General features: G+C 58.1%; 7 protein-coding genes and 1 non-coding gene across 8 annotated transcripts; 3 read left to right on the top strand and 5 right to left on the bottom strand.

Annotated features, from left to right (window-relative positions):
- Positions 1-2: 2 nt before the first annotated feature.
- UBP12 (CSN-associated deubiquitinating enzyme Ubp12) lies at positions 3-4,155 on the top strand (the record flags this gene model as incomplete). Its single annotated transcript, XM_028620862.1, has 3 exons — positions 3-393; positions 437-1,396; positions 1,451-4,155. 3 exons carry the CDS (start codon positions 3-5, stop codon positions 4,153-4,155), a joined length of 4,056 nt encoding a protein of 1,351 aa, XP_028471904.1.
- Positions 4,156-4,362: 207 nt separating this feature from the next.
- Positions 4,363-6,135, bottom strand: EHS24_005334 (uncharacterized protein; the record flags this gene model as incomplete). Its single annotated transcript, XM_028620861.1, has 9 exons — positions 4,363-4,468; positions 4,519-4,734; positions 4,772-4,830; positions 4,886-4,997; positions 5,131-5,558; positions 5,685-5,707; positions 5,752-5,759; positions 5,812-5,865; positions 5,918-6,135. The coding sequence occupies 9 exons, from the start codon at positions 6,133-6,135 to the stop codon at positions 4,363-4,365; spliced, it is 1,224 nt and encodes a 407-aa protein (XP_028471903.1).
- A 795-nt stretch (positions 6,136-6,930) lies between these two features.
- EHS24_005333 (uncharacterized protein) lies at positions 6,931-9,930 on the bottom strand (the record flags this gene model as incomplete). Its single annotated transcript, XM_028620860.1, has 1 exon — positions 6,931-9,930. One exon carries the CDS (start codon positions 9,928-9,930, stop codon positions 6,931-6,933), a length of 3,000 nt encoding a protein of 999 aa, XP_028471902.1.
- A 3,576-nt stretch (positions 9,931-13,506) lies between these two features.
- Positions 13,507-13,941, bottom strand: EHS24_005332 (uncharacterized protein; the record flags this gene model as incomplete). The annotated part of the gene is made up of 1 exon (XM_028620859.1): positions 13,507-13,941. One exon carries the CDS (start codon positions 13,939-13,941, stop codon positions 13,507-13,509), a length of 435 nt encoding a protein of 144 aa, XP_028471901.1.
- A 1,122-nt stretch (positions 13,942-15,063) lies between these two features.
- Positions 15,064-16,003, top strand: EHS24_005331 (uncharacterized protein; the record flags this gene model as incomplete). The annotated part of the gene is made up of 2 exons (XM_028620858.1): positions 15,064-15,942; positions 15,980-16,003. 2 exons carry the CDS (start codon positions 15,064-15,066, stop codon positions 16,001-16,003), a joined length of 903 nt encoding a protein of 300 aa, XP_028471900.1.
- Positions 16,004-16,370: 367 nt separating this feature from the next.
- Positions 16,371-16,470, bottom strand: EHS24_005330. The gene has a single exon. It is a non-coding gene; the product is annotated as a tRNA-Met (tRNA).
- A 500-nt stretch (positions 16,471-16,970) lies between these two features.
- Positions 16,971-19,447, bottom strand: EHS24_005329 (uncharacterized protein; the record flags this gene model as incomplete). Its single annotated transcript, XM_028620857.1, has 15 exons — positions 16,971-17,125; positions 17,319-17,508; positions 17,603-17,760; positions 17,811-17,961; positions 18,000-18,061; positions 18,098-18,254; positions 18,298-18,434; positions 18,471-18,579; positions 18,617-18,635; positions 18,677-18,894; positions 18,940-19,061; positions 19,108-19,119; positions 19,156-19,197; positions 19,250-19,294; positions 19,333-19,447. 15 exons carry the CDS (start codon positions 19,445-19,447, stop codon positions 16,971-16,973), a joined length of 1,692 nt encoding a protein of 563 aa, XP_028471899.1.
- Positions 19,448-20,032: 585 nt separating this feature from the next.
- On the top strand, positions 20,033-20,998 carry RPS23 (40S ribosomal protein S23; the record flags this gene model as incomplete). The annotated part of the gene is made up of 4 exons (XM_028620856.1): positions 20,033-20,039; positions 20,268-20,428; positions 20,682-20,932; positions 20,980-20,998. 4 exons carry the CDS (start codon positions 20,033-20,035, stop codon positions 20,996-20,998), a joined length of 438 nt encoding a protein of 145 aa, XP_028471898.1.
- Positions 20,999-21,206: the final 208 nt, after the last annotated feature.

Here is a 21,206-nt window from a genome sequence, read left to right as displayed (position 1 = left end):
ACATGCTCCCAGAACAAGACGCTCTGGCCCCGCCCTCCTCCAGTTCTCTCAAACGCCCTCGCCCAGAGCCCCCTTCCCCCTCGTCGTCCTCGTCGCCGAAACGCGCTGCCTCCGAGGACGCTGCTCTCGCCGCCACCGACGCGTCCTCGGCTCATCTCTCTCAGCCCACCACTACCCATTTTCCCTCGTCCCCGCTCGGCATGGGCATGGACTGCGACGACGAGCAAGGCTCCGGTAGCTGGGTTGCCCGTACTGGTCAAGTCTCCCTCAGCGAGGACGCTGGCGCGGCTGCTGCTGCTGCTCCCGGAACCGACGCTCAAGAAGAGGCCAGCACTGAGAATGGCAATGTGCCTCTGCGCTCTGAGGGTGTTGGCCTGCTAGACTCTGTGCTCGGTGCGTCAAGAGCTCACAACAAGTGCTGACCATTCCCCCTTAGGCGCGATCCCACCCCCCTTCACTCCTCATTCATTCTTTTACCTCGTGCCCAAGACGTTCCTCGACGCGCTCAAGGGCTATGCGTTAGGAGGTGACACCACCCCGCCTGCGCTTGACCTCTCGTCGCTCATCGAACCTGGCACCGATGTTGACGTCCACTCGCTCGTGAGCGGCAAAGTTCACTTTTGGCCAATCCGACAGGGCCTAGTTGAAGACGTAGATTTCATCTATGTCGCCGCCGACGGCTGGGACGCTCTCACCAAGTGGTACAAGTACCCCGACACTGCACCTGCTCTTCCCCGTCTCTGTCTCGCCGACGGGCGTATCGAGATTGCCCCCAACGGATACCGTCTCCATGTTGCTACGTCAGCGCTGTCCGTTCCCGTCCCACCCGCCACCCCAGCCGCTCCTCTGATCATCACTGCTCCGAGCAGCACCACCACCCAAAAGCTGCGCGAGTTCATTCGCACTATTGTCGGCGACCGCCAAGCTCTGGGCACCCCACTCCGTCTGTTCACTCTGGACCAGTCCGACGACATTGAGACTCTGGAGGTCGACATCAAGGACATGCCCAAGATCACGGCTCGCCTGTTGAAGAACGACACCCTCCATCAGCTGGGCATGTGCAACGGTGACGCGATCATTGTTGAGTTTGCGACGCTCGCAGGCAACAATTATGCAGTGCACACCGAGGCTGATGGCCTTGCCATTGACAAGCCTGCTGCACCCGCACCGCTGTTTGCAAAGCCTGCCTTCTACTCGGGCAATGGTACCCCGGCCGAGGCTGCTACGTCCAACAACCTCCTTGCCCTTGCGAACGCAAAGCCCCAGACCCGTGCCATGACGCGCGGTAGCAAGGGCCGCGGCCTTGTCGGTCTGAACAACCTGGGCAACACGTGTTTCCTCGCATCGGCCACACAGTGTCTTTCCAACACTCAAGTCCTCGCCGACTACTTTTTGTGTACGTCATTCCTTTGTGTGTTTGTTGAATTTAAAGCTAACCTTCTTCGTGCAGCTGGTGTATATCAAGAGGAGCTTAACCCGGACAATCCGCTCGGTATGCATGGCCAGGTGGCCGAAGCGTTTGGCGAGGTCGTCGAGACCCTCTGGAACTCGCAGCCTCACTCATCGTACTCTCCTCGCCGTCTCAAGACTACTTGCTCCCGCTTTGCGCCCCAGTTTGCTGGTTATGGACAGCACGACACGCAAGAGTTCCTGGCATTCCTTCTTGACGGTCTCCACGAAGACTTGAACCGCATCAAAAAGAAGCCGTACATTGAAAAGCCGGACTGGGTGCCTGGCGGTGGCGACAAGGAGCTCGCAGAGCTCGGCAAGGAGTGCTGGGAGGGCTACAAGAAGCGTAACGACTCGGTTATTGTCGACCTCTTCCAGGGCCAGCTGCAGAGTACGCTCGTGTGCCCCGAGTGCCACAAGGAGTCGATCACCCTCGATCCCTTCATGTACCTCACCGTTCCCTTGCCCATCTCCCAGACGCGTACTTTCAAGCTCATCTTCTTCCCCAAAGATGTCGAAAAGCCTCCCGTCAACGTCCATCTCCTTGTCCCTGCGAACGCGTCTTTCCAGGCTCTCAAGGACAAGCTCGGCAAGCTCGTCGGCGCTCCCGGAGGCAACATTATTGGCTTTGACCTGTGGAAGGGCAGCATCTACTCGTGGTGGCTCGACTCGGACCCCAACTCGGAAGCCAAGGACAGTGACGTCGCGGTCTTCCACGAGCTCGCTGCCCCCGTCACCGCTACGCACAAGGCTGTCTGCACCGTCGCCACTGACGGCTCGGTCACAGTACCCGTCTACACGTTTTCGCCTCACGAGCAACCTCGCAGCTCGTACCAGCGCGACACCACCCCGAACGAGTGCAACCTCGAGCCCTTCTTCGTCACTCTATCGCGTGCCGAGGCTACAGACCCTGCTGCTGTCCGTATGGCCATTGTCAAGGGCTACTCGCGTCTCGTGAAGCCCGAGAAGAAGTCGGCCCTATTTGTGCCTGCTGGCAACCCCGAGGCTATGGAGGTGGAGGAGGAAGAGGAAGAGGAGGTTGCCGACATTCACATCGACGAGTCAAGCTCTGCTGCGGAGCCTTCGGTCGGCCACCTCGCCCCTCCCTCTCCTGCTACTGCTACTGCTACTCCGGCTATTGCTGCTATCCAGCGCAACTCGAGCTCGCACTCACTCTCGTCACAGAGTGGCCATCCTCTTGTCGCCGCCGGAGGTCTGTTCAAGGTCCACGTTGCCGACGCATCATCAACGGACAACACTGGCGGCATGTTCAGCAGCTTCCGCAAGAGTGACCCCAATGAACACAACATTTGGAAGGGTACGCCCCAGCGGGCGTCTAGCAGCTGGTCATCGCTGGACAAGCGTGGCCGTGCAAAGCGTCACGTTCTCCAACGCATCGGCTCCTCCATCTCTAGCCTTGTCGGGTCGGCTGCCAACTCGGACGACGAGGGTGGTGACCACGAGACCACCCCAGCCGCGGCCGCCATCATCCGCCCTGGCGAGGCCATCTTTGTCGAGTGGCCTCAGGCTTCCTTTGGCGAGTTCTTTGTCACCCAGCGCGACTCGCTTATCCGCAACCTCGACCTCGTCATTGACCCAGCTATCGCCAAGGATGCTGCCAAGAAGCGCGAGGGTCGCTCAATTTCCCTCGATGACTGCCTGGACGAGTTTAGCAAGGAGGAGACTCTGGGCCAGGACGACCTGTGGTACTGTCCTCAGTGCAAGAAGCACCAGGCCGCGACCAAAAAACTCGACATTTACAAGGCTCCCGACATTCTTGTCATTTGCATCAAGCGTTTCGGCAGCAGCAGGACGATGCGCGACAAGCTCGACCACATGGTCAACTTCCCCATTGACGGTCTGGACCTGGACGAGCGTGTGGGCGAGCGCCGCGTGACAAAGACGCTCAACCTCACCGATGAGGAAGCTCACCACTATGGTATCGAGCATTCCACCGAGCCCTTCATCTACGACTTGTACGCCGTTGACAACCACTTTGGCGGTCTTGGTGGTGGTCACTACACTGCCTTTTGCCGCAACGCAGAGGACAACCACTGGTACAACTATGACGACTCGCGCGTGTCCAAAGCGTCCGAGGAGTCGGTTCAGAGCCGTGCAGCATACCTGCTTTTCTACCGCAGACGCACGGAGCGCCGCATCGGTGGTATCTCGCGCATCAAGGCCGAGGAGGCCAGCCGTGCAGCTACCCCTCAGCCAAGCGTGCCTGCCTCGCCCGTGATCGGACCCAGCGTCCCAGCGTCTGCCATGGCCTCTGCTGTCGCCTCGTTCCCCGGCACCCCGTCGCAGCCCTCGCCTACGCTGAGCTCCAACTCGAGCCTCGCTTCCAGCTCGCCCCGTCAGTCGCCCGCCGACCTCGCGAGCGCCGGCGCGGCCGTGGGCTTTGGCAACACTGCCTGGGGCTCTGGAAATACCAGCATCAGCCCCGTCAAACACAACTTTGGCGCATCGCTGCCCACGCCCGACTCGAGTGACGACGAATTTGTCCCCATCCAGTCGACTGGTACTACGGCATCGGTTGTCGAGTCTGTCCCCACGTCGCTTGCCGCTAGCGCGACAACTGCCAGCACGAGCACCGGTGCCAACGAGACTGGTCTTGGCGAGGAGTACGCTGTGATTAGGAGCGACACCAGTGACGCCGAAATGGTTAGCGTTCCTCGTAGCCCCCAGAGCGAGGAGGGTGCGTAAACCGGTTCCGAAAGGTTATTGTATCTTCTTCTTTTTTTTCGTTTCAAAGGAAGAGAGAGCGACAAGCATGCGGAGAGGGGGCAGCATGTGGACGTCGCTAGACGACGCATGTACTACTGTAACACAACACATTGATGCATGGCTGAACAGGACACTGTGCGTCTAGGTTTGTCTATTGTTGGCTGTGAGATTAAGGAGATTATGTGGCTAAGAGGACGGTGACACGGCGCGTGGGTCGTCGGCTGGCAGGCTCTTGACGATACCACTGTCCAGAACCGAGAGCACGCCTTGGACTTGGGGTCCTGAATGCGACCTGCAGAGATTGTCAGATATCACCCTTCCGAGGCTCCATTCCCAACTCACTCAAGATACTGATCCAAGAAAGCACGCAGCACGGGTCCGGCGCGAGTATCCATCTTGTCCACGCCCTCGGTATCGTCCGCCCGGCTTGGACCTTGGCTGATCATCAACACGGGTTTGCCGGCCTCGCGCGCAGCCTTGATGAGTCGGAAGGCAGAGTACGTTGCCAACGAAGTGCCCAGGACAAGTAGGCGGGAAGCATTGTGCACGAGGTTGAACCTGAGCGTTAGCGAGCGTGAGCCGGAGCATAACGCACGACTGATCCTTGACGGCAACAGGTAGGGTTTCGCCAAAGAAGATGACGTTGGGCTTGACCTGGGGGAGAAATGACATGTCAGCTGAGCGATAGACATGAAATAGACAGACTCACGACCGAGTGGTCCTCACCCAAAGCTGTGCACTCTGCACACGTTGGAACAGTGAAATGTGTATAGTCGGCGCCTGGCAGCTCAACGTCACCGTCGGGGTTGGTGCGTGGCTTCCTGGGCCTGTTAGTCATGGATCTCGGCAAGTGCACCCCCCAGCCAGATCACGCCAGCTTGAGATGGGGGAGTGACGGTTTGGGCGGCGTTGACGATAGACAACCACCGATCACTTCCAAACTCTCCAACTCACTGTCCCGTCTCCTCCATCATCTTGGCCGTCTCATCCCACACAGGGTTCTCCTCTGCCAACTGCATTTGCCAGGCATCACGTGTCTGTTCGTGATAGTGCGCCATGCAGTGCACTCGCGCGAGGGTGCCGTGGAGCTCAAGGACAGGGTCGGAGGGATCCAAGTGGGGTCCAATGTGGGTTGCCGAGGTCGAAGAACTTGGGCTGCCGGTGGGACCGGAGCCCGAGGAAGAGGGGAAGGGTGACGGCGAGGTAGGTGATGAAGATCCAGAAGGAGAGTTCCGCGCCACGGCAGCCTGGACCCGGGCCAACGCCTTGCGATGGAGGTTGTCGACATTCTGAGTGATCAGATGCGGCGCAAGGCCAAGGGCTTGGAGGGAGGCGAGGTAGATGTGGTTTGGGTTGGGCTGCGCGTCGCGCACTGGCGGGTACTGTAGGTGAGAATGATCACCATAGTGACAGGAGGGTGAGTGGAGTTTGATACGGGCATGTGATGGGTTGAGAGAATGAGATGGCTCCGTCAGCGCGGGCCCATAACGAGGAGCACTGCTACTTACGCCGAGGAACGAACGTGCCCAGTCTGTCAGTCAGCACCCGCATACACCTCGCTCAGCGTCGACCTACATCTTCTCCTGTTCTCATCAGTTTTCACGCCAAAACAAGGAACTCGCAGCTGTTACGTACCTAAACATCTGCCCGCGTGGAGCATCCTCCACCAGCTGGCCGAAGAAGATGGGCCTGTTCGTGCCATGTCAGCGCACACTTTTCCTCCCCGGCCGGCTCCACTCACTGGTAATTCGGGTTGCTATAGCTACCCTCTTTACCTCTATATGCCCTGATCCCCGAATCGACCGACACGCCAGCACCGGTAATCACCAATGTCTGTCCCCTTCCGTCGGCGAGAAACTCGCCCAGGTGCTTGGCTTGGTCAGCCAACGGTAAGCGGGTGAGGGCATTCGGGGGGCCGGCGGGACGGATGGGGAGGTTGGGGATAGATATGCGGACCATTGCTGTTGATGGTAGAGGTGGGTGGGGGTATATACCCGGGAAGCAAAGTGGGGAACACTGTGAGTTTGTGTAAAGTGGACCAACGCAGGTGGAGGTGTGATCGACGCGCAATCAGCACCCGCGCACGGGATTCAGGAAGGGTGTGGCATTTGGCAACCTATCCGCTCGTATCACTCTTAACTCAAAACTAGTTACATGACCGCCCTTGAGCGACATGAGCGGCGTCCTGACATAGCAATGTCACGCAGACGACACCCTGGCCATGTACTGTACTGTACCCGCTGCACATACGAACCCAGCCAGAGAGATTCCAGAAGGAGTGAAACCCCACTTTGCAACTGTGGCAGACGACCTTCCTATCGTTCTCACCAATCTATATAATGCATCGGGCATACAGTGGGCCACATTGGCAGGTGCACAGCGGCTACACATATGGGCGCCGGAACACGGTACTACTACTTCTGACTTCTAAACATGTTTGTTTGCTCTCTCTCTCTCTCGCATCGTATATGTATTCTCTTAATTGGTTCGAAGGGGGTCGGTAGTGGCGGCAGAATCGTCTGCCAGCTCAAGGAGGGGCGAAGTGGTCGAAATGTTGTTGGGTTGGGGTCGCGGTGGTATGGTACAAGTTGCGGGAGGAGATTCGATGCAGGTTGAGACACGGAGCCGTTCGTGGACGGCCGCAAAAATGGTCCATTCGAAGCAAAAGGAAAAGATGAAAAGGTCGAAGAAGGTTGGGGTTGAACGGATCGCCAGCGACGCGCTCAGCTCCCCAAGGCCTTGCACGCGCGCGCTCTAGGCGTCGCCCATAACCACGTCGCCCTCACCATCGAGACCACCCAAGGCGGGACGGAGAGTGCTGCCAGTTCCAGCAAGAACGTCGACGAGCCAGCGGGGGTCCTCAGGGGCGAGAGCGGCACCACCAGTGAGGGTGCGCTGGATGATGGGGTGCTCGACAATGTGCTCGATGGACGGACGCTGCTGGGGGTCGGCGTTCATGCAGCTCACAATCAAGTCGGTGAGAGCAGGCGACAGCGGCGAGAGGTCGAGCCAGGTGAAGTTGTTCTCGCGAAGAGCGTGCCACGAGGGTCCGCCGTCGGGGAGGTAAATATTCATTGCCGACTCGAGGACCACCAGGCCAAAGCTGAAAATGTCGGCCGCCATGACAAAGACACCGCGGAGCATCTCGGGCGGCATGTAAATGCGGTCACCCTCGCGCTCAAGCTTGTCCTCCTTCCAGACACCAATGGAGCCACCGAGGCCAGAGCCCTCGATGATTTCGGCAGGGCTCAGGCGTGGCCATCGGGTGGCCAGGCCAAAGTCTGCAAGTTTGAGGGTTCGGTCGGCAGCGACAAGAATGTTGTCGGGCTTGATGTCAAAGTGGATGACGCCGTGCGAGTGAATGTGGTGGATACCGTCCGAGAGATCACGGACCATCTTCCACACGCGGGCCTCGTCCAGGCGCTCATTCTCGTGGCCAAAGACCTCGAGGAAGGCAGCAAGCGAACCAACACACGCCTCAGTCTGGATGTACAGCTGGCGGTTCTGCTCCCAGGCGTCGACAAAGCGGATAATGTGTGGGTTGGGGTCCTTTGACAGGTGGCGCAAAACGTCAATCTCCTCGAGATGACGAAGACGGTCCATGACCCCGTCAAAGACGCCACGGGTCTTCTTGACGGCGTAGACACCGTCTCCAAAGCGCTCCTGGACCTGGAGGACAGTCGAAAAGGCTCCCTTGCCGAGGGGGTGCATCACAACAAAGCGCGACTCGAAAATGTCGTCCTCTTCGGGAAGGTTGGGTGGCGCTACTGGGTGCGATTGGCGGTGGCGAACACGGCGACTCTTCGTTGTGCCAAAGGTAGGGAGGGAAAGGCGAGGGACAACACCAGTGTCCTTTGGCTGGGTGTTTGGGGCCATGAGCATCGAAACGGCCTTGGGAGACGGTGTCGGAGTGCCACCATACGACGATGACATGGCATGGCGGTCACTACCGCCCTTGGTTGGGGTGCCCTCGTCCTCGGAGCACTCGAGGCTGCTGCTACCGCCAGTGCTTCCGAGACGACGGAGCAGGTTGAGGCGAGTGGCAACTTGGGGAGCCTTGGATGCTGAACCGAGGTGAGTGGTCGGCGACGCCTCGTCGGTGTCCATGGCGCTGTCGGGTGACGACGTGGTGGTCACGGTCAAGTGGGGGACATTGCCCAAGGCTTTACGGGTAGAGGGAGGTGGGAAGAATGGGGTAGCGCTAAAGACGGCCGATGGGGATCCGTCTGATCCTAGAACAGGCTGGGAAATGGACATGACAACACGGCCAGAGCTGCGTGGGTGGGTAAGGTTGAAGGCGTTGCGCTTGACAGGGGTACCGGGCATGGTGAGCTTGTCATCACCGTGGACGCCAAAGTTGGTCAACTTGCTTGCAAGGGTCGGCTCGGGCTGCGAGGCAAGCATAGCTGCAGCGAGCATCTCGGCCTCGGCTTCGTCGCCGTCTGGACGGTGGCCAAGGGAGCGGGCACGTTTGACCGACGGTCCAGCCACTGGCAAAGTGTTGACACGCAAAACAGAAGGTGGAGGCATCTTGACACGGTCTTCCTCGGCGGTGGTAACCGTAAGGTTTGAACTGGACGAGTCGCGTGGCTTAAACTTTTGCTTGATGCCCGACGCCGCAGCCTCAAACACTTCGGGGTTGGGCTTTACATTTTCAAACATGGACTCGGCTGATGCGGGTGGGGTAATACTTGTGGTCGACGAAGACGAGATGGATGAATTCGAGGTCGAAAAGTCGGGCATGGGCGCCAACCCTTGGGACAGAGAAAGCGAGAGGCCAGACTTGTGTCCGACTGAACGTGAGATGCTCTGTTCAGACAGGGGTCCTGCGCTTCGTCGTTGGCGACCTGAAAAGCCGACAGGGAGGTTACCAAGAGACGAACGGGGCTTGCGTCCATGCACAAATGCCGATCCAAACGGAGAGTCGCCGACGTTGTCGACCTGAATGTCACCAAGTGAGACTGCCTTCTTCTGTGCCAGACCTCCTGCGCGATCGTTTGCCTTGCGCGGGCGAATAGGGTGCGACACGGACAGGCGAGGTATCCTCGTGGTGTTTGGCATGCGCCATGGACTGCAGTCCTGTGACTGGGATGTGCGGAGAGTTGTGAAAAGCGGAGTATGGGACACTTGAGAGTGGAGAGGGATAGGTGGCTCGTCGTGATCGTCAAGGACGAGCGACTGGTGGCGCGCACTCCCCGGGGATCCACGCGCCTTGGGCGAGAAGAGGTCGTCCCGGGAACGTGCGGCAGCAAGACTACGGCTATGGCCTGGGACGTGACGGATGGGGCTGTCATCGTCTGCCAGTCGGAGCTTGGCGGCTGCAGTGGCCATGTTGTACGCCGGGGTGGGGCTATCGGCTGGGACGGGCGAGGACGATCCAGCGTCCTTGTCTCCGCCCTTGCTCGGCGAGTAGGCCATGATTTGGAGAGAGGGGGGTCCCGGGCGGGGTGACGAGATGACAAAGTCATAGTCGTGGTTGCGCGGCGAGGGGGATGGAGACAACTTGTGTTTACCCTTTATCGACGAAGCCGGCGACCGAAAGCTCGTAGGAGGTGGAGCTTGGAAGCCCCCGGTACGGAAGGGGTTGGCAGTCGACTCTGCCGGTGTGGAGAGGGCGCCTTCGGTTGCACCGGCCACGGCCAGCGCAGCGAGCGAGGTAGTCGAAGGCATGAACCAGGACGCGGGGCGCTGTGTTGTCCTACGCGGGCGCAGGACGGCAGACGAGCCCTCGGCCATGTTGACGTCGTAGGGCATTGTTGTGCGAGTTTGCGTCGAGTGGTGGTTTCAAATGCGCCTGGTTTGTAGGCGCGCCAGCGGGAAAGAGTCGAGAGGGGGAGAGCGAGGAGGTACAGCCGAGGGAAGGGGAGGGCCGGAGGGGTTTACAAGGATACGTTGCGGGAGTGGATGAGTTGACAGGAGGAGGGAAGGCGCGTTTGCTGTCTGGGAAGGAAGGAGAGGGAGAGGGGGGTGCTCTCCTTTGCCGCTTTTAAATCGGCGCGCGCAGGCGGTATGGGACAGGTATAGGCGACTGGCTGGTGTGGGGATGGGCCGAGGGCGGGGGGTGTGCTGTAGGGAGACGAGGTGTGGGTGTAGAGTGTAGGGATGGATGGGGATGGATGGATGGATGGAGGTGTTGCAAGAACAAGAGACACACGGGGGGGGGGGGGGGGGTGAAGAAGAGAAGAACGGCGTAGGTGGCCACGAGAGTGTTTGTCTTCCCTCTGGGCCCTCTGGGCGCACGCCCGCGCGGTGGTGAGTATGGTATTACGTAACCATAAAACGTGAAAAGGAAAGTCACTCGCGTCAGCGCCTCTCCCTCTCTCCCTGTGCTCTCCCCCTTTTGTGCCAGGCACACACCAAACCTCTCACCCCGCCAGTGACACCACACAAATGGGCTCCACTCATCCAGCTCTTGAGACCACCATCATCTCTCTCTCTCATGCACTATACTGTACTGACAAGGTTTGGGTCGGACATGGAGTAGGCAGGGCAAAGGCAAAAACAAGGAGAGTCATAGGCGTCGCATCGGTATGCGCATCCAAACCGCGGACGTCAACTACACAACGCACCCCTGGCTCTGCCTGACACGTCGATCGAGAGAGAGAGAGAGAGAGAGAGAGGTATGGCTCGCTCTCTCCTGGGCGTGACGACATCCCCGCTTGCACAGCAACATTGCAGACAAGGGGAACCGTAGGTCTCTGACACAAAGGAGCACTGGGGACCACCACATACTACGTCTCGGCCCGCACCCCACATAGGCTCTCTCCTAGCCTCGTTTGCCAGCAGAATGCTGGAATGGACGGTGGGTGGGGATCAGGCGGGAAACCTTGTTTGGGCAGATTGGCCAACGAGGCCAACGACAGTAGTGACAACAACATGGACAACGTATACCGCGTAGATAATGCACGCACGTTCTCTCTCTGTCTCTCTCTCTCCATCTGTCCCGCCTGCATGTCGCTCGCAGCCATCGGTAGATGGGCACCTGAGAATACAGCCCACGCATCATCACTACTGGCACGCGTCCCGCTACCGTCCATCAGCGGTCAGCGCCAGGCAGCAGCAGGAACCAACAGAGATCAGAGATCAGAGACTCGGCTGTGAGCCGCTGATGGCATCGAGAGCGGCCATGAAACGCGTCAAACAGGTCACATCTGGCCAAAGTGGCCACCAATTATCTGCCATCAATAGACACCCAGCGCCACAATCACGCGCGGTTGCCGCACTGTCATGATGGTGCACACCCGGACATTCACTCGACCATGGCGTCGAACACGGCTTGCAGTATAGGGACCAGGCGCATGTCACCCCACGCCTGCAAGCCGGCGACTAACTCGTCATGTCCCAGGTTCGCTCAAAGGGTGTGTCTGTGGATCTGTGGCTTTCTCCCTCTCCGCGTGTATCTGCCGCGGGCTGTCATCCATTTCGGCCGACCGCTATAACAGTCAAGCATACGCCGCCAGCGGCCCGGAATCGCCAACTATTGCATTGTCCACAGGCAAATAACAGGGAGGAGGAGGAGACCAGGCCCCTCCCCCCCCGGGGGCCGTCGTCGCAAAGGGCTTGCGGTGCCAACGGCCGTGCGTACAGGGTGTGCCACGGAATGTACTGCCAATGTCACCGTGATTTGGCACAGTGCACGGTGCTCGCGGCTGTCAAGAGATGGTCAACTAACAACCGCGTGCTTGTCCAAGCGTGCATCAGCTTGCTGCTGGTTCGAAAGCGAGAAAGTGCGAGACAATAACCGTACAACCGTTGTTCAAAGGCCCGGTTGTGTGTGTTTTTCTGTCTCATCGTTCCTTGGGTTCCCTTGGACCGGATTCAACGGCACGGGCTTTGCATTTCCACTGATACCGGCTTTGTTTCTTCTAGCTGCGCCAGCTGCTCTGGCACACGGTCTTACCAGGTACAGCTTACACACTCCTCCCAATCGTCAGATGTGATGATGAGAGCAAGGTGGACGCACATACTCTACCTGCGGCAGGTACCGGTATCATAACCCATAGACATGACGAACATACGTAGAGCTGACACCCCCCCCCCTGGTTTAATGTGAGGTCGTCTGATGGGGATCTCGAGCTGGAAAGGTTCAACAGATGTAACGTTGTGACTAAGAAAATATATCCAGCAGATTACGATTACGAGTAGGATATTGCGTGCTGCTGGCCACCAAGTATCTGCGGACTTACACCCATGACGAGGACCAGAATCGCCCCTTAGACGGGTTTTGATAGAAGGTGAGCTACACAGACGAGTAGGCCTGGCGTGAACAGTAGGTGTGGCGGGATATGGTTAGAACAATACCGTGCCACCCACCACCTTTTTCGTGTCGGTTACCAGCCTATAACAATGCAATGTGGAACATGGGTATCCTGGTAACATGACTTCGTGGCAGCACTCAGTGAGACATTGTGGCCATTCGGTTCACGGTACGACATACAGGCGGTGAGTATATGAGATGACACAAAAACAAACAACCCGCAAAACAAAGCAAAGCAATAATGTGACCAGATTTGCGTTGTCATTATTGGTCCTCAGACCGGACATGCCTCTGGGCCTAGTTGTTGTCCTTCCCATTCGCGATCCAGCTTTTTTTTGGCCTCTTAGGCTACCTATAAATCGCTGTAGCGGCTACCCAACAAGTAGACATTCACGTTGCAAGAACAGCTGTGGCTTGAAAACAGTCCGCTGCCATGGCGTGTCGGTGCCACGCGCACCTGGGTGTGGCGTCCGCCAGACCGTGTTGTGGGTCAGTGGCGTGAAGATCTTGTCAAACTGTTGGGTCTCTGCGGCCGAGACGTGGCGTTCCACGCCGTACCGGTGTGTGCCAGGTGCGGGTCGCAGCAGGTGGCCAAAGGGCTTTGCTTATGGAGGCATGGATGGCACGTTGGCATTGTTGACCGACGTCGACAAACGAATTGTTGCGACAGAGATGGCTTCCTATTCACCTAGCAAGGGAGGGACGCACAACTGCTGTGCTGTTCAGATGCGAGAGAATGCACAAGAGGCCTCTGTGGCCTAGGGCCGATGAGTGCCAAGGTCAACGAGTTCCAAACGACTTCTGGTCATACCAGGGACCACGCTTCTGGGTAAGATGTGCATGATATGTGGTTTCTTTGCGCGCCGTATGTATCTCGGCGCGGTGACTATGGTACTACTACTCGTTTAATTGATGACTAATGGTTCTTGTGACTCGTTCTACTGTGACAACATTACAGGCTACGATGTTGGAATTGTGGCAAGTGGTGGGGAGGGCTGGATGAACAACCGTGTGTGGTGAGGCCCGCTGTGGCAGGGCTGGAGACGCGTGCCCGGCTCGAACTAGAGCGTGACCTACAGCTCGATGCTCACAAGCGCCCATCGCCTAGCGTCCCACTCCCAGTCGCCAACGGACGCGCCCGGACGGACGGGTGTGCCGCCAACGAACATAAGCGCGTGCATGAGCTCGGCGAGGGGTGCGGGTTCACGCTCGTCCTTGTCGAGGACAAGCAGGAGCTGAGTGGCCTCGAGCGTGTCGGCCAGATCAAGGAGTGCGGTGAGGCTCTCGCGAATGTCGAGGCCCGTCTGCGGGGGCGGACTGGGGGCACGCGGGTGCGGGCGACGCGGGTCGTAAGGACGCAGCACATCTGAAAAGTGCGGCGCGAGTGGTTCCGGCGCTGGTGCGCTCAGAGTTGGCGGAAGATGGACAAACACCAGGCGACCCGCAGAGTCATCGTCGGCGACAAAGCCTTTCAACACCGTGTCTGGCGGGGTGACAATCTCCAGCATGCTAGAGACCGAGGCAACTTCCGACGAGGCGTAAGGGAACACCGAGGCAATGAGCGGGAGGACAGGCGCACAACGGCTTGTGCGTGTTGTGGAGGATGAGGAGGACGAGGAGCGAGCAAACGGCCTCGCCAGGCTGTTGCTGTTGTTGTTGTTGTTGCTGCTGGACGACACGCTTGCTGTGGGGGAGGGCGGGAGAGTTGTGGTGTTGGAGAAGGAGGTGAGGGGCGGGCGAGGAATGTGGACGCCGTCACCGAGCGAGCTCGGCGGCGTGAGGGGATAGGTTTCGTTGTGGTGAGCGGGCGGGTAGGCCTTGCCGCCAAACATGTCAGGCGGGTTCCCCCCGCCCGCCTCAAACCCACTGCCTGCCCCCAGTACCCATCGTCGAGCAGGAGCCCTGGGACGTGCCCAGGGCCTCATCGATGTAGGTGTAGGTGTTTCCGCCGACGCCGCCTGCGCGAGCGAGAGCGAGGGCGTTGGGAGTTTGCGATGCGGTTGCGGAGAAGAGCCACGGCATGTCGGTGGCGTGGGTTGATGCGGCGATATTCATGATAAGCAGCAGACGAGCGTGCGTCGTGAGGCAAGGGCTCCGAGGCTGAGGGGTTGCGCTGTGGCGAGTGATGGGCCGCGAATGGGGGCCGTGGAGGACGATGTAGGTGGTGGTTGACGAGATGAGAGAATGAAAGGAGACGACATGGACTACGAGGAGCGACTCTCAACCGTCGCTCGTCAGATAGCGAGTGAGAGCGAACGCACGCACGCCACTCGTCTGATGCCCGTGACCGGCGGATAAACACAGCTAATTACCCGGTAATAACGGGAGAATGCGCAGTCGTCCTAATTAACCACACCCACGCAGTTACCTTAAACAGTCCCCCCCCCCTTCTTGTCTCTCGCTCTCCCATACGTATCGGCGTTATATCCCGTGTGGCACTTTTGGGGATGCGTTATGACGTACGAGCCGCCGGGGCCATTCGCCACCCAACCGAACGCGTCGCTGTGTCGCTTCTGACGTCTTCCATCCCATCTTCACCATCGCTCTCTATACCTGTCATCGCTCTCCCCTCTCTCCATCGTTCTATCCTCATCTCTTTCATTGCAATCTCTCACTCAGCCACAACAACCATGGCGTCCCCGCCCAAGTACGCCCCACCAGTGGGCCAGTACGGCTCCACAGCAGACGATCACGACGACGCTGGCGTCTCGGCCCCGCTTCTGCCCCAGTCGTCGACGGACAACAAGTCCAAGAGGGCCCAGCAGTTTGACGTGAACGATGCGTCGTTTGTTGTCGGCGCAATGGCCGGCTCATCGCGCAACGCATGGACCGACCAGCCTGCCGAGGACGATATTCCCGACGACTTCAAGATTGGTGTCTGCGTCATGGACTGTGACGAGGCTATCCGTCGCGCCTTCATCCGCAAGGTCTACGCCATTCTCCTCGTTCAGCTCGCACTCACTGCTACTGTGTCCATTGCCCTCTCTTTTCCTGGTCCCAAGGAATTTGTTCAGAACAACACCTGGATCATCTGGACCTCACTCATTGGATCGTTTGCCAGCCTCTTTGGCGTCTACTGGAAGCGCCACGAGTTCCCCACCAACATGATCATCCTCACCCTCTTCACGCTCTTTGAGAGTGTCATGATTGGCACAACAACCAGCTACTACGACACGAAGATTGTCGTGCAGGCTCTCCTCATCACTACCGGCGTCTTTGTCGGCCTCACACTCTTTACCTTCCAGACCAAGATGGACTTTTCCTCCTTTGGTCCCTTCCTGTTCGGCGGTCTCTGGGGTCTCATCACCGCCGGCCTTGTGGGCATCTTCCTCCCCTTCAACGCCACTTTTGACCTCGTCGTTGCCTGCTTTGGTGTCCTCATTTTCTCCGGTTTGGTCCTGTACGACACCCAGCAGATCATGAAGACGCTGTCAGTCGACGAGGCAGTCTTGGGCTCCCTCCGTTTGTACTTGGACTTTCTCAATTTGTTCCTCTACATTCTGCGCATCGTGAGTGCTAAAAAGTGGCCAGAACTGACTCTTCCAGCTCAACAGCCAGAACAACGACTAGAGGCGCTGAAAGAAAGCCCGAAAATAAGCCCAAAACATAGCCTTCACCCCCTGCACACTATCCATTGTCCCCAATCTCCCACTACTACCGGCAGAGCCGTCCTTGATCGCCAATATATATGTTTCTGTGTGTATCATGTCTCAGTAGCAGAAGTTGCCCAAATGCATCCCAGTGGCGAGTCAAATTCAGAAGTTGTTGGACACATGTATGTGGCGTTTCTGAGGGAAACCAACCGCGCCGATGGTTTCCACCTCCGTTGTCATCTTGGTCAACCATCGTTGGTGCACCTACCCTCCCCTCCGGTCTGCCTGTTCAGCCTGTTCAGAGCCCCAAAAGCAAGACGACTGGCCCAGAAGGGCAAAAGGTGTGCCTCCACAGAGACTCGAACTCTGGTTGCAGGATCTACTCGTGTTCGAGCTCACACTTTCGTATGAGACCTACGTCCTAACCATCTAGACGATAGAAGCCACACGTTTTAGACGCAGCTCGTTGAATCACCGTGCCACAACATCAGCAGGCGTTGATGAGATGGAGAGCTATACAACGATCTCAGAGTTGGAAGCGTTGCTTGTGAATTGGGGAAACGACGGAGGTTGCAAGGTGGGTGGGTATTGTGGTGTTCTATTTTGTTGGTTATTTTCCGGGCGCTTTTATTCCTTTTCACTTCGTGACCTTAGGATAACTCTCTGTGCATTCTTTTGTCAGCGGGTATGTGGTGCTTCGTGTAGAGCTGTATTTGTAGGTGTGTGCGAGGTTAATTTGTTTAAATGTTTGGGGAAAGAGGAGGATGGGGAGGAGTGCAGCAGAGCACCAAATCGTCGTTAAATAATGACATGAATAATGATCCATTCAACTGTTAGCAACTGCCATCGCAAAATTCCGACACATGTTTGTTCGACAGTATCTTTCTAACATATATATGCACAGGTGAATCACTTCCCCGCCCATTCTACTGCAAGAGTACAACCTATATCTGACCCACAGCACAGCCGTCGCCACGCAAGTCGCTGCCAGCAGCCCACACGTTACGTCCGCTCGGGTCGCGAACAGCGCGGATGACCTGTCCACGGCCGGCAATCTTGCGGTTGTAACCCGTGGCGAGCTCACATTTGTGACCCATACCTGTGTTTGAGTCAGTTGACGTCCATTTCCGACGCACGTGGGCAGAGGGAGAGGAGAGTACCAAAGGTCTGCCAAAGGGCAGCGCACGGCGCACTCTGCTTTCACCAACCCCACGCTACGGCGCCGCGCGCCGCGTGCGGGGGGCCACGCTCCTCCAGCTACCCATCGTGGAATCACCCAAAGCTGAACCCACGCTTCAACTCGTCAATCACCTCGGGGGCGATACCCTCCTCAAACCAGATCTCCGAGTTGACATTACCGGCGTCGGCCGCCCCCTTTGTACCGGCATCAGGCAGACCCGATGAGATACAGAAGCGAGGAGCGTCGAGCGAGGCCTGGGGAGTGAACCCTCGAAGGGTGTTGAGGAGTACTTGAACGTGGCCCTGCGGTTGCATGAAGCGTGGAAAAGAGAAGTCAGATACGATGAAACACGCGAAAATGGCAGTACTCATCTCCCATGACGCCAAAGCTCATCACCAACTCGTCGCCGCGCGTGGCCATGGCCGGGATGATGGTGTGGTAGGGCCGCTTGCCGCCAGCAATGTTGTTGGGGTGGCCTTCGCGCAGAGTAAAGCCTGATCCACGGTTCTGGAGCGTAAAGCCGCAACCAGTAGGGATGGCACCCGTGCCGAAGCCTAGCGAGTCAGCTATGGCAGCTCTGTTAAGAAGCTCTTGTAAGACCCACCCGCATAGTTGCTTGCAATGAACGAGCACGCGTTTCCCTCCTGGTCAGACGTGGAGAGGTAGATGGTATCGCTGGAATGAATGGGGTTGCCGTGCTCGACACCGACAGTCTTGGAGAGGTCGATGAGCTTGGCTCGGGACTGGAGGTACTCCTGTTGCCAAGGTCAGCGACGGTAACAGTCAGTCGCACGTTTGACAAGAGCTGGTCAACAGGGACAAACTCAAACTTGGGGTCGGTAACATAGTACTGGGCTGGGGGTTCAGATCGGTAACGTAACCAGTACTCACTGTCCGCAAACGCGAGACGGAGTGCCTCGATAAGAATGTGCAGGTACTGCGTGCCGTTGAAGTCCAGCTGAAGCACATCGACGCCATGCACCTCCCCAACTGCCTCGACAATACCCAGCGCGATAAGCGCAGTCAGACCCTGGCCGTTGGGTGGGCACTGCCATGAGCATGGGTTACACCAAACTGGTAGCCACGCTCACCTCCCACATGGTAATACCGTCATCCTTGGCGTCCTTGCGGAAGTCATACTTGATGGGCTGGATGACCTCTGCCGTCGTCTCGGCAAGGTCCTCAAGGGTCAAGACACCGCCACCCGAACGGACCAGCTCGACAATCGCTGCAAGTGAGCTTGTTTCAGCTGAGGCCAGCTCACCTTCAGCAATGCGGCCAGTGTAGAATCCCTTTGGGCCCTGGTTGGCCACTGCTTCGAACGTTGCAGCCAATTCGGGGTGGGTCATGATGTTGCCGGCGACCGGTGGGTTCTGTCGTCAGCTTTGTCCTGCAAGCCCCTGAGCTCACGCCATCGGGCATCATCATCCTGGTCGTCAGCCAGAATACGTGGGCAGCAAGGTGACGCACTCTCGCCACGCAGGACTTGCGTTCTTGACAAGCTTCTCTGAGTTCTTCCATGCCGAACTGTTGAGCTCGTGGGATGGGATTCCTTCCTTGGCCATCCGGATAGCAGGAGCGAGGATCTCGGGCATCGTGAGCTTGCCACTGCCAAACTCCTCAACCGTCTTCCACCAGCCAGCCGCAGCGCCAGGGCAGGTCACAGAGTTGAGGTTGGTGAGGGGAATCTGGAGACACGGTCAGAAACGAGCCTCACAGAGTGCAGAGCTCACAGTGTCTCCATTGATACCCTGGCTCCGCAGGTAGTCAAGAGTGAGAGCCTTTGGGGCGCGACCCGAGCCGTTCACGCCGCGGACAGTCTTAGTCTTGGCGTCCCAGAACAGACAGAAGATGTCTAGTGGAGTTAGCTGGCCCCACGATATCCTTGTTGCTAGACCCACCACCACCGATACCTGACTGTCAGCACTTGCCTTCTCTCCGCAACTCACCTGTGCACGTCGGCTCGGCAACGTTCATAGCAGCTGCAGTTGCTACAGCCGCATCGGCTTGCTGTGAGCTGAAGTTGCAATACCAGTTGCTCACCAGCATTACCGCCCTTGTTGAGAATCTCCAGGCCGGCCTGGGCAGCTACATGTCAGCACGCCATCGACCACCGCTAAGCTCACCAAGCGGCTGGCTTGTCGCGACTGCCCCCTTTGCCGAGAAGACTGTCGACCTGCGCGAGGGGAATTGCGCGAAATGGGGGTCGTACGCAGGGTTGAGCTTGTCTGTGTCAATCATTGTGAATGGGGGGATGAGTAGGGAGTGGGCGAGGTCAAGATGGATAGGTGGGCTAGAGATAGACATGGACGCGCGTGTTGCCGGGCATAGCCGATAGCCCATGGGTCGCGTATCCACTGGGCCCACTAATAGGCAACAAGCCGAGTGGAGGTGCGGAGCACCGGCCAGGGGCTCCGGAATTGACCGACATGTGGACGGCGACCGATGCCTTGTTGTCGCTGCAGCTGATGCAGTTCTCTCTGTGTGTGCATGGACTGCATGGCGTAGCATGCCTGGTTCAGTCATGCTTGTCGCCTGATGTTTCGTGTCCACTTTTGCTGAAAGATTACACAAAACCGCGTACGCATTAGAACGGCATCCTATTGAAGTGTAATGAAGCCCGGTGGCGTCTAAACCATACCAACGCACCGACCGTGGGAAACTTGCCTTAGCGCCGAAACTGTCGGTCGGACATAAAGACTTTCGTTTTTTGATTCCGTGGTGCGCCTGGCGGGTCCTGGCTGTGCGGCCGGTGGGAGGGGGAGGGTCCTGCTCGTCAGCTTCGACGGTCTCCTCTTGGAACTGACATCCAGCAAATCAGTCAAAATGGGTTGTGAGTAGCGACGGCGACGGCAACGGCAACGACGCAGAAAGTGCACAAGCTGATCATACCGCTCCGTTCAACCTACTCTCCGCGCCGTCAATGTCTCTTGTGCCGTTTTGCACCACCAAAACCCCCTTCCCCAAATGTCCCTTGTGACAACTTTCGACACTCCCCTCCTACGACGTTCTGGCGCCTCTCTGCATTCTTGATGGAATCCCATCTGCGTGCTCTACACAGCGAACAAGCCCCGTGGTATCCAGGCCGCCCGTAAGCTCCGCACCTCGCGTCGCGAGAACCGTTGGGCCGACAAGGACTACAACAAGCGCGCTCTCGGCAAGTTCTACAAGACCTCGCCCACCGGTGGCTCGTCGCACGCCAAGGGTATCGTCCTTGAGAAGGTGAGCGCGCAAAAGGGCAGCGCTCGCGAGACAGAGGGGAGAGAATGGACATGGACGGGGGGGCGGAAGGACAAAGGAATTTTGGGCGGCGGATCCACGCAGGTTTCGCAGAGGGAACATGTTTTCCGAGAGGAACCCACGTCCGCCTGCCATCCGTCCGTCTGCGCAGAGCGATTGTCCATCGCTTCTCTCTATCTCTCTTTCTCGCCAGGCGCTGTTTGAATTCAACGCAGAGCAAATCTAACATTCCCAGGTCGGTGTTGAGGCCAAGCAGCCCAACTCGGCTATTCGCAAGTGTGTCCGTGTCCAGCTCATCAAGAACGGCAAGAAGGTCACCGCCTTCGTCCCCAACGACGGTTGCCTCAACTTCACCGACGAGAACGACGAGGTCCTCATCTCGGGCTTCGGTCGCCGCGGTAAGGCCAAGGGAGACATTCCCGGTGTCCGCTTCAAGGTCGTCAAGGTCGCCGGTGTTGGTCTCCTCGCTCTCTGGAAGGAGAAGAAGTGAGTGTCACGATATTTCATCTATCCACAGTGCTGACGCAATACAGGGAGAAGCCCCGCTCGTAATCCATTCACATTTGGATGCACTGTATGACTTACCCGGGCATTGAGATGCGAGCATCTGGTAGACTGGAGAACGGACACTTGGAGGGCACTGGTGCAGGGAACTGACTGACCGTTGTGAAGCTACGCCTGGCAGAGGAGGAAGCGGCCAAGTGGAGTGTCGAGCGCTGAGGAGATCTGCGTCTACCAGTTGGTGCGAACAAGTTCGCAG

The sequence above is a fragment of the Apiotrichum porosum genome, assembly GCF_003942205.1.
Source record: "Apiotrichum porosum strain DSM 27194 chromosome Unknown scaffold_21, whole genome shotgun sequence".
Taxonomy (NCBI): domain Eukaryota; kingdom Fungi; phylum Basidiomycota; class Tremellomycetes; order Trichosporonales; family Trichosporonaceae; genus Apiotrichum; species Apiotrichum porosum.
Note: the sequence above shows the minus strand (reverse complement) of the source record. Positions and strands in the feature narration are given on the sequence as shown.